The sequence below is a fragment of the Lacerta agilis genome, chromosome 2 (genome assembly GCF_009819535.1).
Source record: "Lacerta agilis isolate rLacAgi1 chromosome 2, rLacAgi1.pri, whole genome shotgun sequence".
Lineage (NCBI taxonomy): Eukaryota > Metazoa > Chordata > Lepidosauria > Squamata > Lacertidae > Lacerta > Lacerta agilis.
The window spans coordinates 28,617,012-28,636,003 of record NC_046313.1 but is presented as its reverse complement, the minus strand read 5'-3'; the positions used below and the strand labels follow the sequence as shown (position 1 = coordinate 28,636,003).

The 18,992-nt window shown below is 45.2% G+C and overlaps 1 protein-coding gene across 2 annotated transcripts; it reads left to right on the top strand.

Annotated features, from left to right (window-relative positions):
* The first annotated feature begins 10,024 nt into the window (after positions 1-10,024).
* Positions 10,025-18,901, top strand: MAFG (MAF bZIP transcription factor G). 2 transcript variants are annotated; one of them, XM_033139102.1, is made up of 3 exons: positions 10,025-10,120; positions 16,801-16,862; positions 16,948-18,901. In XM_033139102.1, exons 2-3 carry the CDS (start codon positions 16,827-16,829, stop codon positions 17,398-17,400), a joined length of 489 nt encoding a protein of 162 aa, XP_032994993.1. In that variant the 5' UTR covers positions 10,025-10,120; positions 16,801-16,826; the 3' UTR covers positions 17,401-18,901. The 2 variants fall into 2 exon arrangements, with proteins under 2 accessions (XP_032994993.1, XP_032994994.1); XM_033139103.1 differs by lacking the exon at positions 10,025-10,120 and adding an exon at positions 14,370-15,095.
* Positions 18,902-18,992: the final 91 nt, after the last annotated feature.

Sequence of the window (18,992 nt, the reverse complement as noted above, 5' to 3'; positions counted from 1 at the left end):
TTTCTGTCTCTGCCTCCTTCCACCTTCTCCTATTCTTGCTTTTACATTGGCTACATATTGTTATGAAAACTTCCCGCAGGGGCAAGTTGAGAGACTGACCCCCAAGGCGGACGAAGCTTCCGTGCCCTCTGGCTTCTGGAGTCCAGGGGCACAATGTAATATGCGGTTGTTCCCAGCTTGAAAACAACACACACAAGCCTTTTAGGCTAAAGCTACTTTATTGTAGATAAAGTGCAGAGAGTATATCTCTGCGTAGCCAGCTCAGATATTCAGAGCTGTCAATAAAAGCGTCTGCATCTCCTGATGCAGAACTGAAAGTAAAGTACATCTGTAAATTACAATGACATCACATGTGTGGAATGATTGTTGGATTTCCCACAGGGTGAAATATGACTCTTAGTCAGGTGCCTCGCTTCTTGCAGCTCGGCTTGTACTGATATCACAACATCCTCCCCCGATATTAGACAATGTAAGAGCGGCAAAAGTTAAGGCGTTTTTATTACTGCCCATTGCTTCAAAGGTGCTGTCTTCATAGGTTCTTGCTTATTGGAAGGTGTGGAGATGGGGGGCATTGTGTTCAGTCTCTCTAGGGGCGTATTCTACTCCCCACCCCCATTTTTCTCTGGAGAATAAACTCTGTGCTTCTCAGCCTGAGACTTGGTGTGTGGACTGTGTGTTCATTACCTGTGTTTCTTGCTCAGAGAGGCCAAAACATGATAACTTCTCTCAAGGATGGGTTGGGGGGGGGGTGTCAATGATTTATTTATGAAAGTGGGGAGACATGGATGTTCAACTTAAAAGGAAAAAATGGTCAGCCTGCCAAGACCACACATAACGCAGAGCAGTACTTCTGTCAACCAATGACAGTTCTAAACCTGATAATTTGAATGGGCAATAGATGCATCAAGATTAGTACACTTTAATTATCTCTTTTAATGTATGTATGTGGATATAGATATCCTGTATACATACTTTTCATTTCGCCTGATGATGAAGCTCTCTGTGTAATTGGTAACTTTTAAAAATACTCCCAATATAGACTGCCTCCTCACTTACTGTATATATTTTTTAAAGACACAAGTCTTTGGGGAAGCCTGAAGCCCTAACAAGGGACAGGATCCTGAATAATACTTCTGAGTAGATCCATTCAAATAATGAACTGCAGTTACTTCAGTCCGTTGATTAGCCTGCAACTGCTTTCTGATGGTGGAAGTTGTTTTCTTAAAAGTGGAGGAATTATAATCTGTATTGCTTTTCGGTGGAACTTCTTGAAAAAACATTTATTCCTAACCAACTCTGTCTGCCTGTTGCTGATATTGCTGCTCCTGCATGCATCTGGCTCAGGGATAACTTCACCAGGACAACTGTGATCCTGCAGAACTGTTGCAACCATACACAGAAAAAACATAATAGATACATTTCTGTGTGCATAATTACTGTTTGTGCACACAGTTATTGGTGCCAGAATCCCAAAAACTGCTGATGCTGAAACAACTCTGTATACTAATCTTAAGCAGGAAATGCTGAACTTTTTCCTGTCTGGGTTTAAACATGTTATACAAGATGTTCCACCAGAGGGAGGGCTTACATAATTTTAAATGTCCAGTACCTTATTAATAAATTGCTGTAATGCTGCAATTCTAAACACACTTAACTATGGCTCACTTCTGAGTGAGCATGCTAAAGATTCTGCTACATAAGCCTCAGTCCAGTCCCTGAAGATATTGCAGGGTTTGTGGGTTTGTTTGTTTTCTTGCCAGGGTATGGTTTGGGAAGAGTTGTGTGCTCTTGCAAAAGCTACATCTCCTAAACCTGTCATTTTTCTAAATAATTGAAAGTAACCCTTTTTACATTCCTTCTGCCATGGACGGAGCCTCTGCTCCTGCAGTCGCTTATTCTTATTCTTATTCTTATTTGGAGTCATCAATGCTTTTTTTTCTTTAAAAAATGTTTTGCTGTACTCTCATTTTCCTACTCATATTGAAATACTGCCCCTCAATAAGGCCAAACCTAGATTCACAAAATGTTTAAGGGTATGTGTACCCCTGCGTCCCTCCAGAAAAAAGCACTGGGAGTCATTATGCATAAATGACATTTTGTGTTTTTCTTTGAATAATCAGTACTGGTAATACAAATACAGGAATACAGTTGCTTAGGTTTGAACATACCATGCCTGCCTGAAGCCATAGCTAATATAGTTTTCACCTCTTAAGAGAGCCGTGCTTCTTAATATGGTGTGCTGCTGAAGTTTATATACCCAAGAGGATGTCCAGCTGCCACAAAGGGGAGAGAAATTGCCTTGTTGATTTTGCTCACTGCACTGAAGTTTCTGTCATGGTTATGGCCTCCATTTCTGTGGCACGAGGCCTGGAGTGGGTAGTATTTGCAATAGGCCCACAGTGTGCGATCGCAGTCTGAATCAAGCCTTGAAAATGATTGACCCATCCTAGCATGAAGAATAACCCAAGCACCTACCTTTGTGATGAGGAAAGCCTCTGTTTGCTGCGGGACAAATACCATGTTTGTCATGTACATTGGGCCACCTTGTCCCTTCTCCATAATGCCTACCAGCTGCTGAGCAAAGGGCAGTAGTTCTTCCAGGTCAAGGGCAAAGTCCTCTTTTCCACTCAACTGTGGGTATGGCTGGAGGAGGAGCTACCCCATAAGGAACGCTGATCTGTACACATTGCCTGGAGGAGCAGTTTGTGCCCTGAAACGGCAGATCTGCCGAGCGGCTCTTTTCTCTGAAGGCTACTGGTTGCATCCTCAGTAATTGCAAGGGCTGGATGTAGTTGGTCTCTCCATTTCACAGGACATTGCTGTTGTGAGGGGCTTGCTTCCAAAGAAGAGTACTTTGAGGCAAAACAGGGTTCTCCAAGATTCTTTCAGTGCTATTTTTCTATAAAAAGAGGTGTCACCATGATTGCCTCCCTTGTTCTGTTACAATGGCAATGGCACCCACCTGAGAGGTGCCAGAACTGAGTTCCGGAAAGTTCTGGCTGAAAAAAAAGCCCTGTTCTTCCTCCACCTGCACATGTGGAGCCGTTTCCCTAACCTATCTGTTCCTTTTATAGTCCGTGTAAATGGTGTGGGGAACCTCAGGCCCAGAGACCCAATGCACTCAGCCGGGCCTATCTAGCCTTCAAATGCCTATTGAGACCACACACCTCACTAACTCTTGCTTCACACCCTGAGTTTTTGCCTGGCTGGAATGTATCCTCCTCTTGTCTGGATGGAGGATAGGTAGCTGTGAATAGAAAGTAGCCTACTATACAAAGTTGAAATGTGCATAGATCTCTCCAACCACATTTGCCTCTGGCTCTGCCCAGCACTGGCATGCGGCCCTCAGAAGATTGTCCAGAAGATAATGCGGCCCTCAGGCTGAAAAAGATTCCCTGACTCGGTTGTATAAGCTTTGTAGGGGTAGAAACTTTGTTCAGCTGGAACAGAAAGAATGCTAGAATGATAATGGATCAATCTAGAATTCTGTGGGTACTTTCCCCCTTTGGCATTAGCTTTCATGTCTGCTTGCTGCCATTAAACTATTTACGGTATGTATGGCTTCTCAGTTACTTCCACAAACACCCCATACGCTTGCTGGAACTTAGGTCAAGGTGACATGGCACGGCACCCTATCCCATATTTACTTCTGAATGAGCACAAGTGGAATAGTTGGGGGGCGGGGGAAGGACTGCCACTCACATACTTTCTTATGTCTGAATGGGGGTGGCTGATTTTGGATTATTGATACACATTGTTGCTGGTGGTTATAATGATCCATTGCAGAAACAACTAACAAATAACTGACAGCATGAGCACACTAGGGTTGTCCTAGGAATGTTTAATGGCTTAAGCATCTGTGGTTTTTAAAATCAGTTTATTACATTTTTAATTTATTTGCTTATAAACCTAACAATTCAATTCAATACATGTATGTAATACAACAAATGATTGTATAGGTGTGTTCTGAGATACTGGAGGAAGCATAACATAACTTTGGTTTTAAAAGGTGGGGGGGACGGCCATCTTTTCCTTTCTCATTCCCTATTGTAAAATACACCAGAACCAGCAATGACTACAATAATAATAATTTGTGAGTATACCCTTTACCATTTGCCCCATGGATTACGCAGCCATGGCTGCAAACCTCAGCACACTTTCAGGGCTGAACTAAACGGGATGAAAAATGTTGTGGCTCTTCCTGCCCTTCTGATATAATGAGAACACTCTGAATGGAAAGCAGTTCCCATGTACTAGCCTCTCTGAATAAGATTTGCAAGTAATAAACACACAATCCACAAGGATAGGAAGAAAATCTGTCTAGAGAGGCTGAGCATATGCTTCTCATCTCCACGCATCTGAACAAGTAGGAACTAGGAAACACAGCAAGTGTGTAGGAAAGAATATTGTGTCCTTGGGTGTCTTATCATAGTCCAAGAAATATGAGCGTGCAATAAGGAGAATGATTTTGAGAAGGCAATCTGTTGCCCCACCTGCTGAGGGAAAGATACTGGGACTTTCCTGACAGGTAAAGAGTAAAGGGGGCTCTTATCCTTTCCCCTTCCCGCTTAACTCTCAGTGCCTGAAGGGTGTTTGGTTACTTAACAAAAAAAGTCAAAGGAAAAAGAAACACAGCCACATGTGTGATGTAGCCTTCAGTCATAAGCTTGGTTTGCCAAAGCATAGGCTCAGGCTGTGCACATTTTGTTAATTAAAAAAAAACAACCCATTAAATTTAAATGACATTTTAAAAGTTTTAAATTTTTATTATTATTTTCATGAATAAATAAATATAACCAGAACAATTTCTATTCAGTGTATGTTAGAAGTGTGACATGTCAGAATGCAGTTTGTTGTTTACTATTACATCTATGGATTATGTGTGTTTAACAAGCAGAAATGCCAGTTTTACTCAGGTATAGGTGTATCCCCCCCAAAAGATGTTTGTTACTTTGGTGGTTGTAAACTCTGCACCCCTTTATCTACATTATGAGAGGAGTTTTCAAAAGGGTTTTAAAGCAAATAATCTATTTAAACGTTCACCCAACAATCCTGTTCTTCCTAGGCCCTATACCCTTGCCTAGAAAGAAGGAAAGTGTGAAAAGTGAAAGGAAAGAGAAACAAAAGGCAGAAGAGAAAGACTTAGCTAACATAATGGATTATATACCCTGAACTATCACTAGATAGAAGCTGCAGCAGCAGCAGCAGCAAGGTTGATCCACAATTTCAAAGACATTGAATTGCCAATACCAAATTACATTTCAAAGAGTTACAGAGCAACCGACAACCTAGACTGGAATTTCTTGAGTGCTTAATTTCTCTTAAAGGCACTCCATTCCACTCTTTATTTGTAATAATATCTTCAAACCCAAGTGTCTGGAGCAACAATTCAGCATCCAAAATGGGGAGACCCTGCACACAAATGGCTTTTCTTTTTGGCGCTAGCTGTTAGAGTAATGTCTGATATGGGTCACATCTTCTTTTGTACCATCTGCCCTTCAATCTCCCTCTTCCCGCTCCTCCTTTAATCTGGCCATTGGATCTCATCAGGCTTTTCAGTACCACCATCATTTAACACATCTCCTGCTCCTCACAGGATTACAGACTCAGCACATTTAGGCAGACAACTTTATTGCCAAAACTCTGTGGGTGGGAAAAGGGAAGTGTCAGCAAGCTGCTGCATTGTGTCACGCATTGTGTAAGGCAGTGTTTTTCAACCACTGTTCCGTGGCACACTAGTGTGCCGCGAGATGTTGCCTGGTGTGCCGTGGGAAAATTACTTTATATATAGTCAATATAGGCACAGAGTTAAATTTTTTAACATTTTCTAATGGTGGTGTGCCTCGTGATTTTTTTCATGAAACAAGTGTGCCTTTGCCCAAAAAAGGTTGAAAAACACTGGTGTAAGGTGGTCTTTTCTTCAAGAACCAGGTTCAGCTTCCTCTCACTTTTGCATGAGATCTTGTATCAATAGAGTGTGCGTGTGAAAAGAAAAGGAGGGTGCATTGTCTCCTGTTGGAACTCTGGAGGGGAAAACGGATCTGGCTCAGGCTTTTCTCCATTGCTACAGTAGTTTATGCAGTGCCTCATCTCTGGGCTTGGAGCATGCCGCAGCATTCCTGTCCCAGGCACCTAAGCAAGAAACAGCTGTGAGCGCTGCTTCCCTACATCAGCACTTTCAGTCCAGACCTCGCTGCTCCCTGCAATTTCCGCAGTTTTGAGAAAGTGTAGACACAGCAAAGACTGAACAGAAGCGTGGGGAGGGGGAGCATTCCTAAGGGAGGAGGGGGACAGCATTGCAGAGTGGGCATTAGAAACATGGGCTGAGATTTGGGTCTGGCTGCACAGGAAGGTGAAGAGAGAAAAGGAAGAAATGTGCTCAGTGTTCATCCTCCCAAGCTCTATCTTTCTCTCTCATGCAGTATGTAAAACACTGCAATTAGATAACAATTACCAATTAAATTCCTACAGCAGGTGCCAATTGACACCTGCATCAGACAGTGGGTTTCTAGTATTTCCAAACAGAAGCCAAAAGCCAGTGTAGCTTTTATTCCTGGAGCACACTTGCCCTGCTGCTTTTTCACATGTAGATAAATGGCACATGCTGCTCGATGAGAAGACCGGTCCTAATCCAGCTCAGGCAATTCTGGAGAAATGGTATGCTTGCCAGGAGTCCTGCCCATGGCTGAGCATGTATCACTGGGTCTGTGTGTATTTTGGGGTATGAGGGCTTGTCTTCAGTCAGCTAGCATCTGGGCAAGTGAACCAAAATGCCTTATGACAGTTCAGGCAAGCACCTGCAGGCTGAAAGGCCCGGCCGGGCTGCACAATCATCTTCTGGCTCTAAGCAAACTTTATATATCTTCAGTAAATCTGGAGCCAGAGGGCTCTTTTAACAGGGGTTAGTTGCAGAGCAACTGGGTGGATGATCTCTTCACTCATGAGGCAAGCACTGCTGGGCAAAATACAATGATGGGCAGAATTGGTTTGGAAAACTTTCCAGTAAGCAAGTCTCCCTGGCTTGAGAAAATCAATTGCAAAAGTGCTGGCTCAGGCACACTCCTTGTGGTAAAGTTGCGGAACAGGTACAGTACCAACTACGAGCAAGAGAATAAGAAATGCCAGTCATCCTACAAGGTGTCTAGAAGGGCATTCTAAGCCTTACAGATCTGGATGGATCAGCCACAGAATTGCTGTTTTGGAAACTTAAATATTAAAGATCCCTTTGGCAAAAAGAATCCCCCACTGGTCAGCTTTTCAAACAGCAACTCTGTCTCCTCACTTTTTTATCCCTATGCCAGCCAGTATGCACACCACCAATTTATATATGGAGCAGTGACCAGTATAATTTTTTTTAGAAGCAGGGCTTAATGAGAGCCAAAGCTGAGGCCCACAGCCTACCTGGCTCTGCCCTGGAACATGCAGAATATTGGAGAGCAGTGCCTCTAAAAATATGCCAAATTGCTCCCCCTCACTGCTGAATAATCACAGCATCTTAAGGGCAGGGAGTAATACTTTCATGTATCTCTGAATAAATTATCAAAGGTTCATAGAATGGTTATACCAAATCTATCTAGACAAGGGGGATGTCAGTGTTTTCTTCAGTTAAAAATACATTTGTGTGCTGAAGGTGCATTTAAAAACAACAACATCAATTCAATGTGCCTGTCTGATGCAGCCTTCCCTCAGAATCTGACCATCTCCATGCCAGCAAGGGAAATGGAAGGCAAAAATATAAAATTGCTGATTGAACAAGAATTTCTGACTTGTTGCTAATATCATCTGGAGGGCTTGACAGTGGTCAATGCAACACCATTTATAAAAGGGATCCAGAGAGGAGCTGAGAAAGTACAGTTTGGTTAACATAACATCTGAGAGCTGAGGAAGTACAGTTTAGTTAAAATAACATTGGAAAACTAGTGGAATGCATTATTAAAGAATGTTCAAGCATGAAGAACAAGCCTTGATGAAACGGAACCAGTATGGCTTCTGTAAAGGTAAGCCCTTTCACTAAACCTTTAGATGTTTGTTTGTTTTTTAGAGGCAGCCACCATAAAATAGGGATGATTCAGTTGACATGTGGAAAGTCCCACAGCAAAGATTCCTGAGTAAGCTTAGCAGCCATGGAATAAGAGGACGGGTCATTTTATGGATCAGTTAGTGCTTAAGGAACAGGAAGCTGAGAGTAGAATAAAAGGGCAGTTCTCCCAGTGGAAGAATATGGGAAATGAGTCTCCCAAGAAGTGGTATGGGACCCTTGCTTTATAGCTTGTTCATAAACAACCAGGAGTTAGGGGTGAGAGCAATGAGGTTGCTAGGTTTGCTGATGATAGCAAACCGTTCAGGGTGGTTAAAATAAAAGGATTTGCAATGAGTTAAAAAGGGATTATTCCAAACAGAGAAGACTGGGCATTCAAATGCCAAATGCAGTTCAATGTAAGCAAGTATAAATGATGCACATTGGCTTCATGGAAATGCTACTGGGGTCTGAACTGATGGTGATTGACAAAAGAATAAGACCTTGGGGTTGTGGTTAATAGCTCAAAATGTTAACCCAGTGTGTAGCAATTGTGAAAAAGGCAAGTTCCATGTTGAGGATAATAAGGAAAGTGGTTGAAATCCAACAACATAATAATTATATTATACCAATCTTTCATGTGGCCACCCCTGAAATGTGTACAGTTCTGGTTGCCTCACCTCAAGGGATAATGTAGAACTGGAAAGGTTCAGGAAAGGGCAACCAAAATGATCAACAGTCTTGAGCAACCCTCCTATAAGGGAAAGGCTACCACAAATGGAGCTTTATGGTTGAGAAAACATGACATGATAGATACATGTGCAAACCCATGTCTGCTGTGGAGAAAGTGGACAGTGAGAAGTTTGTCTCCCACATTCAACTATAACTTGGGGCCATCCATTGAAGCTGAACGTTGGAAGATGCAGGATTGACCAAAGTAGCCTACTTCACACAGTGCATTTAAGTTGCTCCCACAAGATTCCAGTGATAGCCACCAACAGTGGATGGCTTTTAAAAAGGTTTAGGCAAATTCATTGAGAATAGGGCTGCTAATGGCCACTAACCATGGTGGCCACATTCTAGCTCTATGGTTGGAGGCAGAATGCCTCTGAATACCAGCTGCTGCAAATCACAAATGGGGAGATTGCTATTGCACTAGGGTCTTGCTCCTGGGTCCTGTAGAGGCATCCAGTTGACCACTATATGAGGACAGGATGTTGGACTGGATGGGTCATTTGTCTGCTCCATCAGAGCTCCTCTTACCTTAGGATCCGTGGTTAGCAAACTTTTAATCTGTGAACCAGGGCTAGGGTGTGCCCTACATGACATGCACATGGTGTTCTGGGTTTCCCACATGCAGACACACAGCTCTTCTGCTGCCCCCTCTCAAATGTTTCTTCTCCAAGGAGGCAACAGAAGAAGGAAGGCATACCGGGGGGGGGGGGTGTCCCTGAGTTCCCGGTCCTTCACTCACCCCGCAGAAATCACTTGTCTGTGAAAGCCCTTCCTGAAGCTGGATCTCGTCTAGCGGGCTGTTTATTAGACCCCAAGCCTTGGCCTTGATTTCATTCCTTTGGTTCAAATCCCAGAAGCCCAACGGGGCTCCCTCGGATTTGTCCCCAAATGGCTCAAGCAGCGGGGCCTACCCACGAGACGGTGCCCCCCCCAACCCACTCCCTGTAGGAGCTCCAGGCGCGACCCGCGCTTAGGTGCCCAGCCGCGCTTAGGTGGCGGACGACGACAGACGAGCCACTTGTTTCCCCACCGACTCCGCAGCCCCACTCCTGCCTTTCTCTCTTTCGCGGCTCCTCTTTATTTCCGCCGTCCACCTACCCCCCCCCCCCCGCGCTTCAATATAGCCGATATACAGAACGTCTATCTCGAACCGTCGGAGGGGGAAACCTCCGGGCGCCTCCCCTTTAAGGCTCGGGGCGGTTGCACCGAACGGCTTCATGAATGGAGGCACGTGACCCAAACATCACGTGACGTGTCCGTGAGCGGCGGCAGCGGCGGACCCCGGACTCTCGGTCCCTCTCTGCGTGGCGGCCTCCCCCCCTCCCCGCCCCGGCTCCCCCCCTCCCCCGGCGGCACCGAGCGGAGAGGGTGAGAGACTGCGCGAGCGGCCTGGGGGCCCCGGTTCCACCTTTGGGGGAAGGAGGAGGAAGGCAAGCCAGCGCCGCCACCCCCCCCCCATCTCCACGAGGGAGGGAGGGAGCGAGCGAGCATTAATAAGCGCGGGGAGGGGGGCGTCTGACATAGAAGCGGGGAGGGGGGTCTTTTTTAGGGGAGCCCTGCCTCTCGCTCTCCAATTGCGCCCGGGAATTTCGGGCGCCGTGGAGTTCAGCGTTTCCCTCTCCGCGGTGTTTATTTATATTCATTATTATTATTTGAAGAAGCGACTCTTGCAATGTAGGTGGAGACTTGTGTTGACAGGAGCATGGGCCCCCCCTCCCCAATTTCCACCCGGGAATGTTCTGGCGCGCTCGGGTGGGGGGTGCGCTCGTGTGTGTGTGTGTGACAGAGAGAGAGAGAAGGATAATATGGGGGGGGGGAGATAGGTGGGTCTAGGTGAGCGGGCTTCCGTATTTCAGCAGCCGATCTTCGTTTCCCCACCTCCTTTCTTCTCCTCTGCTCGTTGACTTCATTTTCTGTTGCTGACAGATGGGTGGGTGGCTTCCCCCCTTTCTTTCCTTCTGAGGGGTTTCTGCGGCGTGGGTGGCCGTATTTATTTCCCCACCGCTGTCGGTTAGGAGGAGAGAAATGCCATTGCCACCCCACCCCCGGTTTTGCCTCGATCCTTATTGTTGTTGAGTTTTCTTCTCAAGTAGTGGGGGGATGAAAAAGTAGTTGGGCACCTTATTATTCCGTTTCTTAGGGCAGGTGCACCCTCTCCCCTGCCTGGGGGGGGGGAAGCTGCTCCCTACACACTTGTGTGTGTCTCCAGGGATGTGCAGCCATGTCTGCTAATGTTAAAGGGCTTGCCGTGCTGACTCATCAGGTGTCTGGATGAGGGAAAAGAGTGAGTCTGTGGGGTGGGGCACAGGAAGGGGAAAATGTAGAGAGTATTCGGGATTGGAGGGGGGGATCTAAATCACCCCATTGCATCCCTTGGCACAGCCTACTGTGTGCAGAGCCCAGACACTGCTGACTCATCAACATGAGGTCACCACTAGGTATATGCTGCACAAAGGGAGGTAGGGGCTGACCGGCTGATGGGACCTGTCAAAAGGGTTAGCTGGGGGAGAGAGGGTGACTTGCTGACTCACTTTATCACTGGGTGATAAGGCACAGAAGGGTGCAAGTTCAGGAGATGGTTGGGAAGGGGATTCACCTGAGATTCTTCCTCTCTGCTACTTGTCTCTATTTTGCCTGCATTCAAAATGTTGTGACAACTGTAGCTTTCTGAGCATATGTCATACCGTGTATATCCACGTGCAGTTTATGTGCATTAGGACAGAAGTAACTGTATGTGGGGAGTGTGTGAGGGAGAGAGAGAAAAAGGGTTACTTGGCAGAACTTTTGTGAGAGACCCATTCCTAAGTGCTTGTAGATTTATGTCAGTATGTATGTTTGCCCTGTCTGCTCGTGTGTCCTCAGTGCTCTCTATCTGTACATGTAGGTCTTAACTTTACTGTTTTGGCTAGCTTTATAGACTTTGTAAAATGGTAGCTCCTGAATACCTTTATGGAAATTGCTGCTACTTGTCTATGCCGTCTTTGTCAGACAGGCATGATGTCCTCAAGGACTCTGTGAAGGAGCTTGGCATGCTGTCACACTGAAGTGGGAAGGGCACAGAGATGCAGATTCCCTTGTTTGTGCCTGCACAGCTCTGCTTGATTTGTATAATAGAGCACGTCTGTGCAACAAGTGCATGCTGTCCTACCCTGAGTCTCTTGTGTGAAGTTCCCACAGTGAAGGTAGCTGAAGCATGCTGTCGTCTACAGCCACAGCTCTGGAGGGCAATCTGTCCTCTGCCAGTTTGAGAGTGGCTTGGCTGTTGGGGACTGGGCAACTTAATCAGTATGTCATAGATGTTTAGATTGTGATTATATGGAGATTGTTTGTGTGACAATAGCTAGCTGTGGTTTGATGTCCTTTTGACGGAGATCTCCACAAACTGATTCTAATTCTAAAACGGTAATGTTAGAAGGACAGAGAAAGTTAATCTAGTCTGATTCCATTCTCTGTAAAAGGATACTTCAAACCTAGTGTTCCTAACAGACTAATGTGTAGCATGTCTCTTTCCTGGTCTCATTGTAGCAGGATAGGAGATGATGAACAGCTCTTTTGATTCTCATTCTGGATGTCTGACATGGCAACCTTGACAATGTATTATCTATTGGATATTTAGATAATTGCAGTGACTTACAAAATTTGTGGCAAATGGTAAGCAAAATAGATGTGCCTTGTCTAGAAGCCTTGTACAGTACTTGAAAATAATGATTCAAAGGTGTGGAGAGAGATGAGCAAGCTCAGTTTTAATTATAAATATGATGAGCTCCTCAGTGATCGTAACTAGGAGTCTGGCAGTCTGATAGGAAGAGGTCAGATTACTGATTTTTGGTCCCCTTTACTTCAGTTCTGCTGAGTAAGAAGAAAACTTGTGTAAACAGCAGTGCTGAGGTGCTATGCACTTTCTAAGCATAGTGGGGAGATTGCTGGGGCCAGTTACGTCTGCTTTGAGGAGACAGAATTCTCTAGTGACTATGTTTCTTGAAGTCTTAACTGGGTAAGCATCTACTTTCAGGTTAAATATTCCTTAAGTGAGAAGTTATGTATAGACAAGCCCTCATAAGTCACATGAAAGACTGAGGGCAGCAGAGTTATATACTTGCAGATATGTACAGTGTAGTGTTGAAACTACTGTTCATACTTCACCTGTTGAAAAACCTCCCGTTGCAGGCGGTCCTCCTGCTCCTGGTTCCCCCTTGTCGTCATGGCCATCTCCTTTCTCATCCCTTGCAGCTGGGCCTCCTCTGATGGGGCTGTCTCTGCTCCTGGAATGGGTGACGTCACCATGTTTACACTAGTTTGATGGCACAGCTCTGTGAATCAGGAATGTTGAGAATGGGGCCTGTGTTGAATCATGCGCTCTGCTGTCAGCTCTGTTGTGAGCGAAGAATTGGCGGTGCTTGTGCTGAGTGCAGGCCTTTTGAGCTTGGCAAAATGTGCCGAGGTTGCACTTTTTCCCTTTGCAGCCATCGCACTTGGCACTTTCCAGTGTGATCTTTCTTCGGGAAGCTGTCAAAAAGCTGAGAAATCAGCAGTCTGGGGAGTTAGACCAAGTTTGTCTCTGTCTGGATGCCAGTTCTCTCTGGCTGTCCTCCTTGCATGATGTTAATAAGTCCTTCTGTGGCCAGCAAGTCAGGACTCTAGAAGGGTCTGGTGACATCCCAATTTATGCCGGGTACAGAACACACTAAGTTTGGTAGGGATTCCACTTCTTGACTGCCCTCTTTTGGCCTTTTAAAATCTTTCTAGTAATGAAGGTTGTGCTTGTCCTAGGCACAGACGCAGCACACATAACTCCTTCTGATGAAACTAAGATGCCTAAGTCTCATATGCAAAGATGAGTTCAAGTACTGTATCTTCATGCTTTGACCCATCAGAGTGACTGAGGTTTTTTTTTTGCTGTGTCTCACCTTTTTCTCACAACATAGACTTCCCCAATAATTTCCTGTGCAATGAAAGAGAACTATGAGCACTAAAGATTATTTCCAGGCAGCCTTTATGTCATTTCTTCTCTTCCCAGATGATAATAAGTAACTTCACATTCTAAACATTGATCTCTAGACATTATATTAGAATCCTGGACTTGCCCCATGAAAGAAATTTTTGAGTTGGCTGGGCAGGGCACTAAGCCTGTATATTCTCCCACTAAGTATCTCTTTCCTGGGATATCTGTGGAACAACACTTATACTTGGCATGGTGAATCTTATTATTTCCTTACTTCTGCTGGGTTTACAAATGTAAGATGGGTCTTTGCTTAAGCAGTTTCCGTACTTTAGAAATGTTCAGATCACTCTCACATGAATGCTTGCAATGATGCCTAATACATTCTTACATGTCTCAAAAGAAAATCCTATAACAGGAGAAGGAGATGGTGTTTGGAGTATCAGTTCTAATACGGTGGCTATTCAGCGAGTGGGTGACTTTCGTTTACAGTTCTGCTGCTGGAGACCTATAACTGCACATGGTTTTTAAATGGAGCAAAGTCAGAAAAAATGAAAGCAAAGGGTTATACTGTTGAGAGCCATACTTGTGCATTCTGTAGCATTTATTTTACCAGTATTGAAAGAACATGATTTTTTAAAAGCATTACCGTGGTGTCAGAGGGAAGCTGTGTTTTGGGGGATGGCAATACTGTGTTCCTCCTAGTCTATTCTCTGAATTAAAAAACTTAACTAGCAATTAATGTCTCTTTCCCCCACGTATTTTTAGAATGCTGACTCCCAAATGGCGAGTCCCAATACTGCCTGCAATCAGGTTTTGGATGTTATAGCGCAGCAAGCTAAGTGTATTTTCCTTCAAGATCAGTAATTGTTTGGAACCTACTTGTCAGTTTTAAAGACAAAAATAAGTTGGTAGGTCCCTCTAGTAAGACAGTTGGGACCCACTGTGTTAGTGTGCCGTAAGCCTTTAATCAGTGACCACAGCCATATCCTTTGGGCATAAGCACTTTGCTTGTCAGCAGTTTTCGGTGCTCTAGGAATATCAGAGTTGTTGCTGGCCTATTAGTGATCTTGGAAAGCGCTGAAGCCATCCCTTCTGGGGGTGCTGCTGGGGGACCGTTCCTTGGCTTTTGCTGACACTAGCTTGTCTTAATTCTCTGCTATAAATGTGAACTGATGTTTTATGCATTTAACAAACAAGAACATGGGTTGTGTGGGAGAGGCATTTATTATGCCATGTAAGTGCTGATGATGTGCCTGGTGGGAGGTGGATGTAAAAACATCCCTGTCTGGATGCACATAGTGACTCCTCTGTCCCTGACACAGTCCTGGCCACACCAGCAGATTTTCTTCTTGCTTAGGGAAAAACCGTGACTTCTGAACTATTGCAGACAAGTAGCCAAAGGTATAGTATTTATGATGCCTAGTGTGTGTGCATTTTGGGGGTGCATGTGACCTGTAAGACACAACTCATCTTTTGCTGCAATCCCAGATCTTCTGCAGGATAACATTACTAGTTTTGCATAAAGTTCCAGATTAAGCTTTAAGATCAGCACAACAGGATTCTGCTTTCTTTTTTGTTTGTGATATGTGGTGGACTGTTCTGGCTTATACCGACAGCTACACCAAGGCATGTCTGTATGTGATGTCTTTTTTATGAATCCACCTTTGTCTGCTGGTTTCAAAAAGAACATTATAATAATGTACTTGGCAGTAAAAATTTGCTTGCAAATGTACTTGCTCTCCCATGTGTCTTGTGAATTCTGGCATTGCAATGCTAAATTTTATTCTCGCTAGACTAACACAATGGATGTAAAATTACTAAATGTAAAAGTATAATCAGTGTGGGTTCTTTAATTTGCCTTCTGATTTCCTGAGCTTTAACTATAAAAACCTGATTACACTTCCCAGGCTTATTTCTGAAATAATAATTGCTGGAATCTTGAGAATCTTTAAACTTTTTTTTTTTAAAAGTTGCATTTGGCATAGATTTCCCTAGTGACACACATTCTGGAAGCTTAGAACATAGTGACATGAAACCAGTAAGCCAGCCTTCCCTAATCTTGCACCCTGTACTACAACTCCCATAATGCCTAAACATTGCCTATGCTTGATGTATCTTATAGAATTAGTAGTCTTATTATTAATGTTTATTTATTTGAACCCCATCTACTAACTGTAGTTCTTGAGGCGGCTTCCTCTTTCTTTCTTTCTTTCTTTCTTTCTTTCTTTCTTTCTTTCTTTCTTTCTTTCTTTCTTTCTGTCTTCTCTCTCTCTCTCTCTCTCTCTCTCTCTCTCTCTCTCTCCACCCCCTCTCTCTCACACACTCTTGTGTATTTCCTCCAGCCCGGAAATGGCTCCCAAATGTTGAGTCCCTTAGGTGTTAGTCCCAAATATCTGGAGAGCTCTAGGTTGGGGCAGTTGGGCTGGGGCAATTTTCTAGGAACCTGTATGCTCCCTATCATTCCCTCTTCTCCCTGCCCGCCAACCCCTGAGTCTTGCTATTCAGTTTCCCAGACAAAGAAACACTTGAGACAGGTTGGGTCAATTCATATGCACCAGCTTCTGTCATAGGGAGTATTTATGAAGACTGCTCCCACACAAACTCTCTAGTTTATGGGATATCATCGTAGCTCGCGTAGCTTTCAGCCCAATCATGGAAAGAGAGACAGGCTGGTTCCCTGGCAAGCCTCTTGGGTGACAACTCTCCTGCTTGGTTATACTACGAAGCATGCACTGTAAGCAAGGCTGTTAGTATGCTGAGTCAGCATGACTGGCTCGGCACAGGCGTGCAGGACCCTGGCTGCCAGGCTATTTTTAAATGTGGCTTCATCCTGCTCTGGCTCCTCCCAGGGTTCTTAATTCCCCCCCTGCCATTTGCCTTCGAGTATTATAGAAAGCTGTGGGGCTGGTAGGGACAGAGGTGGTGAGGAGCTGTTGTAAGTCTCTCTGCTTGGTTCATGCTGTGTGGAGCGCATAGGGATTCGTTCCAGCAGGGAGCCCTGCCCACTTCCCTGCCTGGTTCCCGAGCCAGATAAGTAGGTATCTGTAAATGAGGGCTCAGGATCTTGAGTTTGATGGTGACCTCTGGCCATTCTCTTTTCTTGCAGAATCTGACTGTGAAGGCTTGCGTGTTATGACGACCCCCAACAAAGGAAACAAAGCCTTGAAGGTAATGGGGCACAAGTGGGGCTGAGCCATCCGTGGACACCACCAGGGCTCCCGTGATACATGTGTTCCCTTTTGTGTCCCCACAGGTGAAGCGGGAGCCAGGTGAGAATGGGACCAGCTTGACAGATGAAGAGCTGGTGACCATGTCTGTGCGGGAGCTGAACCAGCATCTGCGGGGCTTGTCCAAGGAGGAGATCATCCAGCTAAAGCAACGCCGGCGGACCCTGAAGAACAGGGGTTACGCCGCTAGCTGCCGTGTCAAGAGGGTGACACAGAAGGAGGAGCTGGAGAAGCAGAAGGCAGAACTTCAGCAGGAGGTGGAGAAACTGGCCTCGGAGAATGCCAGCATGAAAATGGAACTTGATGCCCTGCGCTCCAAGTACGAGGCGCTGCAGAACTTCGCCCGGACCGTGGCCCGGAGCCCTGTCACCCCTGCCCGGGGCCCACTTGCCGCCAGCATGGGGCCCCTTGTGCCCGGCAAGGTTGCCACCACCAGCGTCATCACAATAGTGAAATCCAAAACGGACGCCCGGTCTTAGTGAAACGAGCACTGCCTGGGCTTGTGTGTGCAGGGCAGTTAGGCACAAAGCTCATCCGGAATCCCCAAAGCACAACCCTCTCCCAGATGGCCTAGCCCACACAGGCACACGCTGGCCTGCTTGTCACTGCAGTCCCTTTGTTTTTAGCTTTGTTCTGGTTGGTGTGACTGATGGTAATGCAACCCTTCTGTGTGAGCAGAACCTTCCACCCAGAGGTATTCTGGGGACAGAGACTGAAGGACCTCGGTACTCTAGCCAAAGAGATTCTCAGCAGCATGGAATAAATTCTTGGGGAGAGAAATCGCCCAAAGGGGGGAGGGCAGAGGTCATAGAAAGTTGGAAGACCTGCTGTCAGTGATGACTTATACCATTCTTCCAGGGTTGTGTGTCAGCTGTCCAGTCTGCTGCTTGTAAATTGCTTGGTATCAGTGGCTATAATGGGGGTAGTTTGTGTAACCATGTTTATATTAACATCTAGTTGCGCCTTTTATGTTTAAAGGTGGGATTCCTTAGGACTTTTCCTAAAAGGGGAGGGAAGGGGCAAAACTGCAGTTTCCTGGTGTCTGTGCTGCTGAGAAGGGAAAGGAGCCAGGAATGGGCACTGTTGTAGCCTGCCTGTCAGGTAAAAGGCAGGTTGTACCGTGGTGACTACAGGCCGGTTTTGTGCCTAATGTGTTGCACTGAACAAGACCAAAATCACTAGTTGTTTCCTGTGTTTGGAGAGTATCAAGTGTCTCTAGTGTGATGGTTTACACAAGTCTGTGTGGTTTAAATAGCCCTTTATTTAAGAGAGAAACATTCATTTGAAAGAATTCTTAAATGATCTAAGTCTCAAAACTAAAACTGGATGAACAACTTGGATTTAATAGTCTCCTTTTTAACCTGAGAGGGTGAGAATATTTGACTGTCATATTTGACTGGAGACTTTGCTAATTTAAAAGAAAAGAAAAAGAAAAGAAAATTTTAAAAGTTTCTCGCTAAGTCTTTGTGGCTCCAAGGTTGTTTTTTATAAAGAGTTATCAGACTTTTATTTATAAATAATGTGGGGGGGGGGAGACAAAAAAAGGCTAGTCCTGTTTGATATCTTTTTGCAATTGTACCAAAAGTGACTTATTCTTGAACTCCTCACCCGCTTCTTTTGTGCTCCTGTTGTGTTTAGTTGTCTGTGCTCTGAGGTCTTGTGTGGCGCTGTGATGTGATGGTGCCAATGGCCATCTTTGCTGTGTGGATGTCCTGTGAGCATTCTTTTTTTCTTTTTCTTTTCCTGGGCTGAGGGCAGGGCTTTCTTGGCCATTTCCCAATGACCTAATGATGATCCTCTCTTTAGAAGGTTTATCTGTGTCTGATGGCCTCACTTCCTCGGCTGCTGAAGTCTGAGGTAAATTGGCTCTTCTAGGGTTTTGCTGAAACTGCATAAATCAGGCATAGGGAAACTCGGCCCTCCAGATGTTTTGGGACTACAGCTCCCATCATCCCTAGCTAAAAGGACCAGTGGTCAGGGATGATGGGAGTTGTAGTCCCAAAACATCTGGAGGGCTTTGTTTGCCTATGCCTGGCATAAATTATAACTGGCAGACACTCTTGCCTTCCCC